Below are 16,964 nucleotides of genomic sequence, written 5' to 3'. Positions count from 1 at the left end.
AGAACGAGGATCGAGAGTCTGTGAGGACGCAGGCGATCGGGGTCAACAGTCTGAGGGAGGAAAACCTCGGTGGGGGAGTTGGGGGGTGAGGGACAGGACACGCAGGGCGACTGCTGGAGGATATGTGTGCATTTGAACCCTGAGAGAGAGAGAGAGAGGAGAGACAAGTGACCAACTCTCGCTGAAACTACGTCAGTGTCCGCCGCACCGACCTTATCGAGCGCAGTGGGCGAAGGCGGCGGTTCGGTCTCGCACCCGAGAGTTAATTATCAGCTGCTGCAACTGACAAGAGCTGGCTGGATTTGATTAAACCAAAACCAGCAGAATAAATGTGATCCATCTAAATGCAAAGTCAGAGCTCACACCGGGTGTGTGCGTGTGTGTGTGTGGCTGCGGAACGAGCGGTGCGTGCTTAAACAAGGCTAAATGTGGTTCTTTACTGGAACAGGAAATGCACGGTGCAGTAATTTCAGGCCCATGAGGGTGGAGGGGAGTGAGGCGCTTTGCAAATCAGAGGCCCCGGGGCCCCGCTGTCGTCTCCTGGCTTCACCTGCTGCGGTCGACTGTATTAAGGCAGTGAGTGGCTCCAATGGCAACTTTCTATACCAGCTACTGTAACAGGGAGAGAACGAGTAAGGCCCGCAGGATATAAGCCAGAAACGACAAATTTAAAGAGAGAAAGGAGGAAAAAGAACGTGGAGGGAGGAGCGGGTGGGCGTGGGGGGGAGCAGGCAGGGATCTCGTTTTCTCTGAAATGTTTCAGTACAACATGTCGAACACGGAGAGCTAATCCTTTAAAAACAAAAACGGTTTTAACAACAGTGCACCGCTGGACTGGAAAATATATATCATCACCAACAGGAGATTTTAAGATTATAATCCAAACTATGGGGATTACTTTTTGTTTTTTGTTTTTCTTTTATTTAAAAATATATACTTATCACACGACAGAGGAGCCACCTGTTGCTCATAGACTCTGAGGGGGACAAACTGTACATCACTGGAAACGGACTACGACCGAAGAAAAGGAGAAACGCTTCGATGGGGAGGGAGAGAGGGTTGGGGGCGGAGGGGAAATCTGACTCCCCCGTAAAAATGACTTCACATGCACTACAGACAGCAGCTTGATGAAGGGGGTCAAATGCAACGCAAGTATGTACTACCACTGTCCTAGTCCAAGTTATTCCACTTCATCAGCTAATTTTTACATCACTTTTTAAAAGCTTGAAGTCTGACAATTGTGCTAAGCTGAGTGAAAAAGGCAAACAGATGCACGTTGTTAGTGACGCCTGAGTAGTTTTCAAATTTATTTCAAATGGGCTTTTATGTTGTTGCTTTATTTTTCTCTCCGTTTAATTTCGTCGTGACTGCTACAATTTCATCTAGAAAATCTGTACAAAAACAGAAGAAAAAAAAAAAAAGAGAAGGGTATGCACGGTACATTCAATATCTGTTAATGAGGTACTAGAAAGGTGTTCCCTTCACACCAGGGCAACAGCGTTTTAAGAGTTAACTGTAAGGGACGACTCCTTTGGAACGACAACAAGAGCGAGGGAGGAAACACTTACCTCACTCTCACACACACACGCGCGCGCACACACCACTGTCTTGAAGATGCAAGCATGCAGGAACGCTAGCCGCTGTTTGCTCCTGCAGGGAATCTGACCCATACTGTCCTGTCACACCTGAAGGGACTGGTGGATGCGAACTGGTGTGTGCGACTGTGCTGGGAGAGCCATGATACGAGAGGAGGATGAGGATGTGCAGGGTGGTGAAATCTTAGCAAATTTTAAGTCAGTTTCTCCGTGTTTGTTACGTTGCATCACTTAAAGTAGCATCAATGATCTGTTACTGGGAGGCCAGATAGAGGGCGCCCTCTGCTGGCTCGATTTAGATTTCCTTTTGGGGACCAAAACCAAATGGGTCTGTCTCTAGCTGCTTGCTAAGCAACCTTTGAGCAAGTAAGGGGAGAAAAGTCTTTATAGGGGGATTTCATTCTTTAAATGGTTTAACGCTATAGAGTTTCACAGTTAAGAGAGCTCCACACAGACTGCATTATAAACCCTCTGCTGAGCAAGCTAATAATGCCAAGGAGGTTTGAGGGATGGAGGGTAGCTAGATTCTGACCGCCTTACTGTAATAAGCAGTTTCCCCCAGTCATAATACGAGCAGATAGGGGCCAGGAAATCAAAAATAAAAAACAACAACAACAGAAGAAGAAGAAGAGAGTAGTAACACAGCCATTAATGTACAAAGTGGAGCTTTGACTGTTCTGTTCCTGCTGGAGGCAGCAGACTAAAGCCTCATGTCGGAAAAAGCAAAACAGCAACACCTAGAACCACAAAAGATCAACTTTCCATTAAAACAACAGCCAGCTAAGGAAGTAAAACCAATCCAATAATTGAATCCTTGAGAACACAGTTATTGCTGACATTGTGGGGGGTGAGAGGAGGGGTGTCTGACGGTGCGTGAGATGAGGATGGAGGGATGTGGGGGGGTGATGGATTGGTGTAGATGGGTCACTCCTGGGCTGGTTGTCTGATCAGACGAAGGACCGGAGATCCAGGATGGGTCAGACTGGTGCTTCCCGTGCACCGGAGCGTCGCTTTGTGTCTGACCCTGAAGGGGCGAGGCGAGGCGGAGGACGGGGGCGGCGGGGAACGACGAGGGTTTGGTTTCCAGAGATGACGGAATGTGCCAGAGCTGGCAGAGGGGGCTATTGGTCGGAGGGGAGGTCTCTGTCGCCTTCAGCCTTAGTGGGCTGCCCCGGGGACGGGGCGTGAGGGGGGTGGGTGACGGGGGCGATGCCGTGCGCCAGGGTTCCTGAAACCAGGCTCTCCACGCCTGTGCCTGCTCCTGGCAGGCCCCCCGTTGCTGCTGCCACGTTGATCAGACCTGGGGGGAATCTGGAACAGAAGGAGGAGGAGAGCTCGTTTCCCGTCTGCCAACAGGGCCCCGTGTTGTCCTGGTCAGCATTCACTGCTCTCACCTGTAGGTGGCTCCGTTAAGCTCTGGGTGAACAGTAGCTGCCTCCATGGTGGGCCACTGGGAGGCAGCCATCAGATACTCCTTATTCACACAGTTCTTCAGGCTGTCAGGGATACGACCTGGAGCAACATCACATACAGGGTTCCTAAATATTTAATACTTAAATATTTTCCCATTATTTAATTTACATTTGAGGATTAGTAAAGTAATGTGGAATTTTAGAAAATGGGAAAAGCAAACATTTTTAATTTTTTCTAAAATGTTCCAGGTCCAAACTTTTAAAGGTTTTCCACTCAGAAATGAATGACACTGGTCAGTAAGAACTGGCTTCTCAGATTTTAAAAGAGAATATACTTTCATACTATATCACAAATCACCAAAATACAAAATGTGAAATATTGCAATAGGAAAAAATCCCTTTGTATAAAATATCCAGCAGAGAAGTTGCACATTGCACTGAACCAAAATCACAACATCAAATATTAATGGCAGAGGACTTGGTGAGGACAGTGTGATGAAAAATGTGAAGGGAGTTAAAAGCAATCAATAATCATCGCAATTAAATTCCTTTCTGACATCATGAGGCCTTAATTGCTCAGTTAGATCCCAAAATTTATAGAGTTTAATGATTGTGCTCCATAGAAAGCAGTGGGAACAAACGTCATCAATGCAGCATTCAGCAATACCATTTTATAAACACTGGACCCCCACCTAATCCTCGCTGAATATTCAGATTCACCTGTCTTTGCATTTTTCTGTGGAGAATATCTAAAACATCTGAAAGAAAATGCAGCAACTCGATACGTGACTGGCTACTATTTGCAAAGCAGCAAATACTATCTGCCATTTGCTGCTTTGCAAATAGCAGATAGTATTGTCTAGGAACACCATTTATTTTCCTAGCTGTCGATTGGCTGAACTCCGAAGAGGGAGAATAAGGAAGACTGTGGATGTTAGCTTCTATGATGGTGCTAAGAGGGTTTTCATTGTGCATATTAGGGCATTTTTGGTGTTTGGACTATTAAAATAGTCAGTTCTAAGTGTGTCTGGAAGGAATCTCAAGTATTTTAGCTTTTCGCCGGCAGCTCTATTCCATAAACGCCATGAATATCAGGGGTTCACTGTACTTTTTTTTTTACATTTAAATGTTTTGTAATATTTAAATGTTTTTTATGCCATCTAATCAACATGTACACTCACCAGTGATGGCCCGGCGCACTTCTCTGGCTGCTTCTTCACGAGCCTCAACTGAAGCCTGCTCGCTGTACCAGGATGTGTGAGGGGTACAGATCAGGTTGGGGGCATCCTTCAGGGGGCCCGTTGAAAAACTTGATGAAAAGTAAGAACTTGTTAACGTCCGTTGACACCGTGTGTACAAGTAAGGCAGCAGCTCAGGCTGTGGGCTTCGTGCAGCGCTCTGCCCTTACCTGAACGGTTCTGTCTCATGCACGTCCAGGGCGGCTCCACGTATCCGGCCCTCCTTCAGGGCCTGAGCCAGAGCTTTCTCGTCCACCAGCCCGCCTCTTGACGTGTTCACCAGGAACGCTCCTTGACGCATCTGTCGGAAGAGCAACAGATTGAAACCGACTGCAACAAAAATTCGCCATAAGGGCAGGAAAAAAAAAGACAAAACCTCAAACCCCTGAAAAAGGTTTTTGTCTAAACAGGAGGAGGCAGGTGAAACTGTGGGAGTCTCACTGTAAAGCTATTATGCAGCTGCAGTTTGAGTGGCTGCCAAGCAGGGATGAGTTAATTAGTTTTCTGCTCATGAACACGACTGGCAGTGTTTGTACGATACAAACTCTGCTTTACCTGTAGGGCCTTGGAGACTAAACAGTTTTCATTCATCTGCTTTATATAATAGAAACGCATAAATAAACATCTAGTGCAAGATTCACTTCTATAATCTACGACGACAACCTGTCTGAAGATCCAACAGCAATATTTAAATCATTACCGAACAACTGAAGTGGGTTTAGAATAGAGAAGGGAACTGAAGAAAAAAAAATAAACATTTCTATTGTTTTGATAAAAGCAGATTTCCCATGTAGCAAATAATTTTACTAAACCAATAATGAATGTAAAATAATTCAGCCTAGTCCCCAGTCAAATTCTTACAAATGAAATAAATTGGTAGACAATGTTATTCTTATTAATAGAATATTATTTGACATTAAAAACACATGGCAGTGGCTTAAATTCTATGTAAATCCTACATATCCTTCAGGGATCAGTTCTTTGACCTATTTGTGCTCTGTATGTTCCTTCAAGGCTTGAAAAACATGACTTCCGGTTGCATTTTATGTAAATAACATACAAGCCTAAATCTAATAAATTATGATGCCAGAACTCATTTTTATGCTCTGAGTGCATAAAAGACGTTAAGATGTGGTTGACAAAAATGAATGAAAATCTTGTGTTTTGGACTTTCTACACTCGAAAAATCGGGCCCTTTTTTATGTTATTCTAAACAAAATTATGGCAGCAAATTCCTGCCTAAAACGCAGAGGAGCCTATTAAGCTATCAAAGCAGCGTGTATATATTAATCAAGAGGCACATAGTGCTGATAGTGGATATTTCATGCACCATGTTGAAAAAAAAACATGCACCCTCCACCCATCTGCACACCCATCAGCGACTCTCTGTTTAGTGGGCGTATGCGACAGTTAGGGGCGGTGACTCTTTAGATTGATCTGATACGCCGAATTTTCAGTTAAAATCAGGTGAAAGCCATCAGGGATTTGGCCTAATTAGAGGAGAAGAAGATCAGGGGACGTGAAGTGGATTCAAAGCAAAGAAAACGAGCCTACAGCGGTGGAAGAGGACCAAGAAGAAGAAGAATGACTTCATAATCTGTTGATATTGATTCTTTTAAATGTTGAAATAAGGATGTCCCGCTCTACTGTTTCATTACCATCAGATCTCATTAATGCGACACTTAAAAATTAATGGGAGTATTAAAAAGCCCATCCCAGTAATGATTAGGAAGCGTTTTTTGCATCCGCTGACCTGTTTGATGGTGAAGTCGTTGATGAGGTGGTGGTTGTGCTCGTTGAGGCTGCAGTGCAGGGACACGCAGTCAGAGTGTATGAGCAGGTCCTGCAGCGTGGCCATTCGCTGGAGGCCCAGCGAGCGCTCAACGCCGTCAGGCAGGTACGGGTCATAAAAGATTACGCTAAATCCAAACGCTTTGGCTCTCAGGGCCACAGCCTGGCCAACACGTCCTAAAAACAGCAGGACCGGGTTAAGGTTGGGAACAAATTATCCGACTTCAAGTCGTTATGCTTAATTTGGTTTTATATTAACCCCGGGAACCGCGTTCGCTCACCTAAACCGATGATGCCCAACGTTTCACCGCGGATTCGAGCAGCGCCTCCAGCCACCTCCCTGATCTGCTCCACGCTGGAGGCCCGGGTCCCCTCCCTCAGGGCTTGGTGCATCCAAGTGACCCGCCTGTACAGGTTGAGAATCAGACATAGCGACGTGTCGGCCGTCTCTTCCACCGAGGCTGCTGGCACGTTACAGACAGCGATGCCTGTGTGACGGGGGAGGGGAAGGAGGAGACGTTAGGCTCGCCTTGTTGTGCCGTAAAGAAGCTCGTGTCTAACATCGTTCTGTAAACCTGATCGCCTCACCGAGCTCAGCGGCTGCTTTGACGTCAACGTTGTCAAAGCCCGAGCCGATCCTGACGATAACCCGTAGGCCTTTGAACTTTTCCAAGTCGTCTCTGGATAAAGTTATAGTGTGATACAGCAGAGCAGCCACAGCTTCATTTAACACCTGGGGAGGACAGATTTTTATTGAACTATCTGAATGATCAGCATGTAAAATTTTTCAGGCAGTCATGATGTTTTCAGGTCATAAACCACTGGTGCTGGCAGCTGATCTTGTTCTACCTTCTCATGTATCTCCTGTGTGGACTGAGCGTCGCAGAAAGCCACGGTCGCCACGTCTTTGAGGATGGGCATCTCCACAGTGCAGTCGCGTCCATCCAGCAGGGCCACCAGGGGCCGAGGGTGCATCGGCCCATTCAGGATGGGGGGTCGGATACCTGAGTTAATCAGAACCAGAAGGATGTTTTATGGAGGAACAAAACTGCCAGAATCCACAAAACGTTAAAGATAACATTTTGTCATAAATTGACTCAGAAGTAGAATATTAATGCATTTACAAATAAGTTATTTAAATAGTCATTTCCCAGCAGAGCAGGCCTTCATGTGGTCTGTTACATCACGTCCAAAGCTGCACTGCTAAAGCAAAGACGATTGGTTCCTCTCCGTTAACTCCAGATCCTTCAAGATCTGATTGGTCAGCTGATTACAGTTAAAATAATTTGAAGAACTACAAAACAATTAAGCAAATACTAAATCATATATGCATTTAACACAAACATTTAACTTAATTTCAATATTTATGTCATAAAATGACCAACTATTAGAAATAAATTAAATGCATCAGTAAGTTATACGACGGTGTATAAAGTTTTCTTGTATTTTACTTATTCGTTTTGGATTATAACATTTATGACCCTCTAAAGACGTGGAAGTTCCTACTAAAAGTTTATTAATACTACATAAATAATGATTTGAGTTCCCTACTGTAGACTTAAGAGGCCAAACACACAAAAGAATGAATGAATGAAAACTAAGACTAAATCTTTCCAGGCTTCCATACAGTCTACATCTTTTAAACAATACTAACACCTTATTAATCCGGACGGCGTGTAACCACTTGTTTTTCAAAATGACTAAACAGACTTAAGGTTAGTGAGTCAGTCTGCATTTTCCACGTCTGGCTTGCTCAATGTGATGTACAAAAAGAAAATCCCCCTGCACAAATAGCTGAATGCTTTACTCCTTAGAAAAACAGCGTCTGACTCTCTTTTTCCAAACACCAACATAGAGGAAACTGTATGACTGCATGTATGCGTTGATGTGATTTAAGGTTACGAAGTTACGTGTAACCAAATCTTTAATGGCGCATCCAGGAATCTGCTCGTCTTTGCAACGAACATCTGGGTTGAAGCGCCTCTGCGTAGAGGAAAGATGAGACTCGGGTCAATCAAATGATCCAGTATCGTTTCTAGGAACTGGACCGGGGTACCGTGCGATGGCAGACGCACACGAAAGAGCCTAGAAGGTAGCAGGAGAGGTGATGGTGTGCTACAACTGGGGGAGGGGTGAAAAACTGATTGATGTCTGGAAGGAGGTAGTGAAGGGGGTTCATGAGTTTATAGTGGTGGGATGTGGGGACTGGCGGGGGGGTGGGTCAGTTGTGACCTACATCTCATGTCTAGAAGAGCCACATCTTCCAGTTATTTTGCCCTCTCTTCCCAGTATAAACACACCACTTGGTGGCAAATCTCATCCGTAGTCACTCTCCATTCTGCCAACCAAAGCAGAGCTGCCAAAACAAATTAATGCTGCAATTCTGCCAACGCACTGCAGAAACACTTATCGCAAACTGTCTTTTTTTCTTTCCTCTTTTTTTTTTTTTTTTTTTTACACCTCTTCCCGTTTCTGCTTCGTATGAGATTATTTTCTGTGACTGTTATCTTGTCACTGCCGTGCGAGAGGTGTGCATTTCATTGGAGCTGGAGTGCGGTTTGCTGGAACGGTTTTACTTGGACAGAAGGCAGGACGCGGTGGCAAGACTGCTGGGGAGGAACGCGAGCTGGTAGCTGAGGCTGGAAATCAAGTATTCAGGGTTTCTGCACATTTTCCATTTCAGGGACTCCAGACTTTCCCAGGCTCGGATTTTTAAACACCTCAGCCTCAGCTTTCAGGCCGCGCTGGAATCCAGGAACAAGTGAAGGACAAAGTGGCATTTAGGATGAGCGCACGCCCAACATGAAATCCTCCAAAATTGTTCACAAGCCGCATTTTATCTCCGTGAACCATGACACACGTGACGCTTCTTTAGATTACGTGAACAAACGCCTGATGTGATCCGTAACAATTTATTTGTGTTATTAATTGTTCATCTCATTGCAATAACCACTAGAGCTTGAGCTTGTTTTATTGTGACTCGTGTTCTCTCAACTTGAAAAAGCAGAATTTATCACATTGTCATATGAAGACAGGCCTCAGGCTCGTGCTTAACGCTTTCATGAAGTCATCAACTGGATCAAGATTATGAGATTTCAAGACATGTTGTGACTTTAAAGATTTTGAGCTAAATATAAATTTTAAAGATCTCAAACTCGTGTTGCTGTGATGACTTCATTATAAACTAAACACTGAATTTAATATTTTATTATGTTATATTAAGTCTTAAAATTCATTATAGCAGCTTCATTTTTTTTATGACGTTATCAAATTAAATTACAGTTGCAAGTTTCAAGTGCTACGTCGGTAAACCGATTTAGTCGTAACAGTTTCAGGATCCTGAAAAAGATCGAGCTACTAAGATTTGCTATGACATATTGTGTTAAAAGATCTTAAGCTTGTTTTATTGAGATCACAGTTTGAAATGGAAATATTAAGCTAGTCAGTCCCTGAAAGTTAAAGCACTGCATTTTCTTGAAATAACTGAAAATAATTGATTAGAAAATTGCTAATTTTGTGGAAGAATTAATCAAAATCTGGTTTTGAAAATAACAGAACAGGGGGAGAGTCTGTTTCTCCATACAATAAGCCTTTCCAGTAAATTAAGTTCACGCAAGAATAAAAAGGAAGGAGAAAAACACAGGCCTGCATGTCCGATACAGTCACTGGACGTGCATACTAGTGGACTGTATTAGGCAGTGTGATTCACATTAACTGCAGATGGCTCAAAAACGCCACCATGCCAACTGCATAACACACAAAGGGACAATTGCCACGCAGAAAAACTTAAAGTGCTCCATCACAAAGAGCTCCTCAGAAAAAAAAATATACAACCAAGTTGAGACTGCAGGGAAAGTAATTTGAGTAAAGGACACTGGCATACCCAAGGCCTACGAAGAACAAGCATGGCCAGACACACAATACAATTCATTCAGTGATTCATTCATTCTCCCTCTCTTTGCCTTTCTTCCCTCCACTCCCTCCTCCTGGTCGTATTTAGAGTAAGAGGAGGGGGGGAGGGGCAGCAGACGATGATAATGCAGCAAGCAGCAGTACTCCACCCAGACGCTGCTAGACACACGCTTATTCAGTTCCTTCAACGGCTGCGACAGCACCAACCCACACTGAGCGTGAAAGAGAAACAGAACACGCACACGTTTCTGCGCCACACCCAAACCATACATGCCTCTCTCGCCCCCCACCGACACACAACACTCACAAATCTAAAAAAAAAAAAAAAAAAAAAAAAAAATTTTAAATCGAAAACGCACGTAAAAAACAGAACACACATGGGCAGTGGGCCTAACCTTGCATTGTGAAGTCTGTCAGCCTGTCTTCCTCTCTACGGTTCTTATTTTTCCTCCCTCTCTCCTGCCAGCCTGCTCTAGGCTGACTGGATCCCAGCTGTCATCCACGCCCAGCCCCTCCCCCACGGCCAGCCTCCAATCACAGGCGGCCCCATACAGACTCGGCCAACCAGCACTAACCTCATTAGCATAGCTGAAGCCGAGGCCTGGGGCGGTTTGGGCTGTTGTCATTTTTTAAAGAGACAGCTGGCCCGTTTCCCAGTAGCCTGGGCCGCAACCCTTCACCTTGTCCTCTCCGTCTCACAGGTCTCTAGAGACTCTCCCAGAGGGCTTCCTTCAGTTTTGTGCACAGCTATGTCTGATTCGCATCCCCGTTATACAACAGCTTAAAACAATAACAATCACAGATGGATGCACATTGCCGTCCCTGAGTGCACGTTCTGGAAACGGAAAGTTGAATTACTGTCTGCCACCTTCACAATGAAACGGAGCGCACTTCTTGCACAGCGACTTAAGACAAACACTTCATTACAAACGCCACACAAAAGGAAACTAATAAAGGTTGCGCCATTAGGTTGGGAGCACCGCACCCATCAATCAATTTTATCGCATAAACCTAAAGCAAACAAGTCATTCTGAACAGTCAACATTCAAAACATAAAAGAAAACTGAAAAAAAATTTAAGGAATGTAAAAAAAAAAAAAAAAAAAAAATTACTTTAAAAACTAATTTTAAAGTTAAAAGTAAAATCCTCACTTAGTTTGGGCCAGCTAATTTTACAAGTGATGCAGCACTAGGCTAGCATGGTTAAGTCAAGATTATTTGTAAACCTCATTACAGCAACACAAAGTGCTTCACATGATGAACAAGTGTTGTGGTTTAAGAACAATTGCAGATACAAATAATTCTAAGATCTAATCTTCTTCATAAACCCTCCTGCCGGTCTACACTCTTACCTTCACAGATGCGGTCCAGTCTCTGCCGCTTGACGTGTTTGGTTTTGTCCATCAGAGCCATAGACCAAGGAGTCTTAACCTGGGACAGCGAAGAACAAGTCTGGGAGCTGGAGGAGGCTCTTTAGTGACGTCCACCTAGTATCACCTGCAGGTACACACAGATAATCCAGTTGGTAAAGACACAAGGAGAGCTCACTGGCTAGGAAACTTTGAGCATTACACATGTGACAAGTTGACAGGAATGTAATTTATGCCTATGAGTTTTTCAGACGTAGGATGAGTGTTCATTTCCTGGAGCAGTGGTCGTTTGTTGGACGTCAGGCCATTTTTCCCCCAGCAGTCTTTAACACATCCTAGATCTTTTATGACAAAATATTTACCTCCAATTGACCAGCTCATGAACCAACTCTGACATTCACTTTCAATTTGGCAGAGAGGTGAAGGGCAGTTTTACTGTTTTGTTGACATATTTTGCTTGGCATCTTACAAGACCCAGTTTAACAGCCACAGGTCCAATATAAAACTCTGATCCTGAAGAGTCTAAGGCAATGTTTACATGAGACAGCTGACTAGAAATTGCTGATATATTTGATTGCGGAAACGTTCCACATTTAAACGGTGTCGCCGTTTAGTCTAGACCGCCAAGACGCCTCGAATCCACTGTAGTTGTCATGCACAGGCGCTATTTTAACATGCCGTCGAAACGCGCATGCGCTTCGACTCTTAACCTCCACCTTGTCCTGCAGCAGTGCTTTCTGTGAATGTGCTTTCACACCAGCAGAGTACTTCACACCTCCGCAGGGGGCATTCCCAAAAGTTACGCTCTCAGACCCGGCTTCAAAAAGTTTCATTGTTGAAGACTCCGATTGCTAGAGACGTGCAAACGAGCGGCTGGATAGCAAGAAAAATGCTCCGGTTTCGCTGAAAACCAGCTCTTTGTAGATGGGGGTCAAAAGAAGCCAAAGAAAATCTGCTAGGTTTTGTGATGAGTGTATTTGTAGATGAATTCGGTCAGAAACCAAAATGATAAATGAGTGGGATGAAACCAAAGCTGGATTGTGGAAAATTAAAGATGAAGGATCTCATTTAAATATAAAACTGGTTAAAGTAATAAAAAGATCAACTAATCCTGGAAAAAAAAAAAAAAAAAGAAGTAGGTAAAGGGATAGGGAATAAAGTCAGAAGACCCTGCATCAAAGCTTGATAAATGATTAAATATCAACTTTTCATCTAGACTTCACAAGACTGCATAGGAATCCTATAAAGCTAATTGTTTGGCACAGGTACGTTCAGATCCTCAACAGTACAAAAGAGTGACAGCATAAACTGACACAGAGACATAATACCCAAGTATTAGATCTCACTAGTACATAGTTTTCTGTATACTTGTACATACAAATCGGCTACAGATCGGTAGAAATGTATTTAAATAAAAATCACTGCTGAATTGTGGGAAGCAGCCCCGTGAAAGGTGGAAATCAGTTGACAGAATCTTCTTTTTTTGTTGCATGTTTGAGCTTGTTAAGAAGGTGGAGTAATAATGGTCTCCAACCTGCCAACGTTAAATTGTGCTCTCAATAACAAGTTTGGCCTTCAAACGGAGGAAAAAAGAAAAAAAAAAACAATCCTCTCACATGGGTGTAAAGTTTTTGCTGCCGCCTTATTGGAAAGGTTGGTGCTGAAATGGGCTTCGGCAGTGAACCTAAAAGTAGCAGAAAAGGAGTGTTTGATATCACTGCTGATTATTTGAATGAAACGTTGTTGGATTCCTCTGGAAAGCAGATTGGATTGGGATAACTTGGGCCGACATGAATCAAATTTGGAGTAAATTAGATTTCGACGCAATTATAATTGTACGCCAGAGCAGATTGTCTTGCAGAGAGCTTTTGGATGGCATTTGTTGTTGATGGGAATTCTGTAAACAAGCTGAAGTCAGGAGATTTTTTTTTTTTTTACCGAATCAATCACACCTTCCTTGTGCATCATTTTAGTCAACAATACGCCGCCTTGCTTAGACTTATGTGGCATAAAAAAATAAAACAAAGATAATAAACATTTAAGGTTCAGCCATGAACTGAAGTTGACCATGAGATCCAAGTAAACAAACAAATATAAAAATATGTAAAAGAGTCAAAGAAAACATGATCAAGAAAAAAAAAAGAAAAGAAAAAAAAGGGACAACAACTCACCTGGAAAATGTCGTGTGTGCCAGGAAGGTTGACAACTTAGTTTAAACTGTAAACAGGGCAAAGATAAACAAACATTAGATCTAACAAATACCACGCAGTTAGCGTCTCTGCGGGCAACTTATTACTGCAAGAAATTCTGACAAAACTTCAGCATTTGAATTGTATTTATTTTCGTTTTACCGAGCAGGTTTTCACACTTCAGGTTAGCGTGCTACAATTTAGCTTAGGAGTTTATTCCAAGTGAGGGTTTTTTTTTTTGGTCATACTATGTTATGCAACTGAACTTTATTGCAAAAGCATTTTCCCCCCCAAATGCAAAATGCAGCAATACATGATTTAAACATTGCCAAAATAAAGCAATAATACAACAAAAGAAATATTAAAATCTCCATCAAATTCATTATGACCGAGCATGTTAAAGATTGTATTTCTGAGTAACATTAAAATGGCTTCACACATTTGAACAGCACTATTACACAGTGTGCTTTTGTTTCCAAAAATAAAATGAATCGCTCAGGTGAGTCATTTATTCGTAGCCAAGTAATGAGTTATGCTGTAAATACAAAATTGTGCATGCTTAAATTTGTATGCAAAATTGTCAATCAAGCTTTCCCCGCAGATAATTTCCTGTTCTCTTTCTGGTCTTATCTACAGATTCAGATTATGTTCTCCTCAGAAGGAGAACATAATCTTAAAAAAAAAAGAGAGAGAGAGAAAACTGTCCTGTAGATTATTTGATATGATGGCTGTACTAACTTTAACAGAAAATTAACAAATAAGATTTTCTCAATTTGTGCATTAAAGCATATGTCCATCACCTTCGCTTGATTTTAAATAAAATGACAGCATTAGAATATATGGTCATTTCACAATGAAAGTAACTTTTTATATGAACAATTGGATCACACACACATAGTGCTGTCTTTTTACTTTTGTCCTCAATGAAGTAAACTTCTTTGTAATCTCATGATCAAGATGGTGTGATTAAGTAGCAATTTTTTCGCCAATATTCGCTTAAGTGTTTTTGGCCTCCTGTTCTTTACTGTTAAAACCTGAATAAACTTTCTACTAACTTAGTGCAACTTTATTTAAAGTGGAAGCAGATGTGTACTCTGGCTCTAACCGAAATTTAGATTAAATAGGAGATAATGATAATGAGCGGATAAGTTTGTGCATGACTTCTGCTAAAATTCCTACTGATAAGGTACCGTTAACCAAGTCGTTAGCTGACGAAGCTAGTTAGCTTGTTTCTCCTCTTTCAATCAGCGGGGTAAATCTAATGAATGGTAGAGATACACATTTCGTTACAGTTCAAGTTATTTTACAATTTCTAAAAGTTATGTGTGGATATACTTTTACCCCAGTGTGCCCATTGTAGCTTGTTCGCCAAATACAAACTTCTGAGTCGCTATCCAAGTTAACTCAATACATAGCACGGGAGCTAGCTGCCCGCTAACCCAAACACAAACACTCCAGTACTACAAGTGGCTAACATTCTCAAAGAGCCAAAAAACTTTCTAAAGTACTGAACAAATTAAGTAATCCATGTCATATTGCTGCCACCAAGTTAATAAATGTAAGTATTTTTTGTGACGACATATGTGGGGCGTTTAAGTGCTGCTAGCGTTAGCTAGCCATCGCCGTTAAGTGTGGTGTGGCTGGGTCTGTGGGAGAGATGCAGGCGGAGGGGGAGCCCATTTCGTCCGATTTGTTATCAGCGAGTGGCGCTACAATGTGAAATGTGTGACCCAGAAGCTGAGCAAATCCTTCCATTTGCAAGGAGATTCAAACCCCCACGAAAGCGAATACAACTTATCGTACTTTGCCGCAAACACGCGAGTTGTGTGAAAAATGGCAGTTATTTACCCCAGATAAACTCTTTCAGGAGTGCCGAGACAGTGTGCGTCCGTCGGTGGTGTTCCCTCTCTCCCGATCGCCATGAAATTAGACAAAAGAGGAAGTGGCTTGTTGATGAGGGGGTCAGACTGTCTGTTTTTAAAAAAAAAGCGGCCGTCTGCTAGAAGGAGCGCCCTCACCTTCCACGGCGGAGCGACAAAAAATATATATGCAAGGCAAGTTAGCAAAGACTGCTTTGGTTTATTTAATAGGCCTTTTAACATGTTTCAGTGAATTTACAACTATTAACGGAAACATGTCTACACTTTTTCCACAAAAGAGGGCGACTTCTACAGTATCTAAAATATGCAAAATAATAAATAAATAAAAAAGACAGAAAAAAGTGCAAGTTTTTTTGCATAATACATGAGTTCTTTTCATAATAAATTACTGACTGCAATTTTTAAAAAGTATACTTTGTCCCCATTTTTAATTTTTGCATATCATGGCATTCATTTTTGTTGCAGTATTTTTAGTTTTTGTCCAGTTTTAGAGTACATTTTATGTAAATCTAGAGGTAGGTAGTTATAATTTTCACTATCCATTTGAAAACTGTATGAGAATGTTCTTTTCGAAAGTAAAAAAACAAAACAAAACAAAAAAGCTAACCATCTAAGTCATATGTATAGTGTATAAACGTTGAACATCAGTCTTCATTGAAATGTGAAAGCAGCGTTTATCTTCAGTTCCAAAACTAAAATCCACAAACTTTCAAAATTCATCAGGGATGTTTGACCTATATCAATTTATCAAGAAATTGATATACGAAATATATATTATTCTACATTTAGCATGTTGCTGCTGCATTGCAAAGATGAAATGATTACGCATATTTAACAAGATGCTTAATGATATTGGGGATTTAAACTGAACAAATGAGTTTTGACTCTTGGATTTTTATTTAGTCTCGTAATCATAAACTTGCTTGTGTAGCATTTGGAGAGGCTGACGCAGCCTGTTGAGATGCTGTCACTGCATTCTGTTTTATAGAAATGATCTGAGCTCTTCTGTTACTGACAATATGGAGAGTTGGACCATTTTGCCCTCTACTGTATTTCGTAAAAAAAAAAAAAAAAAAAAATTAAATTACGCTATTGAAGGCAACATGTAATATATCACAAGGCTCACTGGGCAATTTACCAACTAAACTGGAATGTAATTGCATTTCATCTCTTAGAGCTGATCTGTGAAAAAGTTTTAGCACAGTTGTGCTCTACTGCATTGCAGAAAGAAAGCTTTTGGCCTAATTTCTGGCCTAAGAGCTTTCTACATAGAGTTTGAGTTGTCTCCCTGCACTCCATCTTCCTCCCACGGTCCAAAAACATGACTGTCAGGTTGGTTGGTCTCTAAGGGTGCGTTCACACTGCAGCATGAAGTGATCCAATTCCAATTTTTTGGCAATTCCGATTTTTTTGCCGGGGCCGTTCACACTGCCAGTAAATGCGACCTGTATGCGTTCTGCAGTGTGAACGGGCTAACGACCTGAAAGTGTCCCGCATGTGCAATAAAGTGCCCAATATCTTCAGCGTTTTCAGTTTTCTTCCAACCGCCTTAAAAAGAAGAAGAAGTGCTCAGTGTTT

General features: G+C 42.1%; 1 protein-coding gene across 2 annotated transcripts; it reads right to left on the bottom strand.

The window, feature by feature from the left end:
- Positions 1-626: 626 nt before the first annotated feature.
- ctbp1l (C-terminal binding protein 1-like) lies at positions 627-15,488 on the bottom strand. 2 transcript variants are annotated; one of them, XM_007548347.2, is made up of 11 exons: positions 15,355-15,488; positions 13,489-13,534; positions 11,300-11,444; positions 6,886-7,040; positions 6,625-6,769; positions 6,318-6,524; positions 5,999-6,213; positions 4,416-4,546; positions 4,189-4,316; positions 2,990-3,107; positions 627-2,906 (listed from the first exon to the last, which is right to left on the bottom strand). In XM_007548347.2, exons 3-11 carry the CDS (start codon positions 11,358-11,360, stop codon positions 2,717-2,719), a joined length of 1,350 nt encoding a protein of 449 aa, XP_007548409.1. In that variant the 5' UTR covers positions 11,361-11,444; positions 13,489-13,534; positions 15,355-15,488; the 3' UTR covers positions 627-2,716. The 2 variants fall into 2 exon arrangements, with proteins under 2 accessions (XP_007548409.1, XP_016525087.1); XM_016669601.1 differs by lacking the exons at positions 11,300-11,444; positions 13,489-13,534; positions 15,355-15,488 and adding an exon at positions 10,344-10,448.
- Between the last annotated feature and the right edge of the window lie 1,476 nt (positions 15,489-16,964).

This window comes from Poecilia formosa, unplaced genomic scaffold, assembly GCF_000485575.1.
Source record: "Poecilia formosa unplaced genomic scaffold, Poecilia_formosa-5.1.2 Scaffold26, whole genome shotgun sequence".
NCBI lineage: Eukaryota > Metazoa > Chordata > Actinopteri > Cyprinodontiformes > Poeciliidae > Poecilia > Poecilia formosa.
Note: the sequence above shows the minus strand (reverse complement) of the source record. Positions and strands in the feature narration are given on the sequence as shown.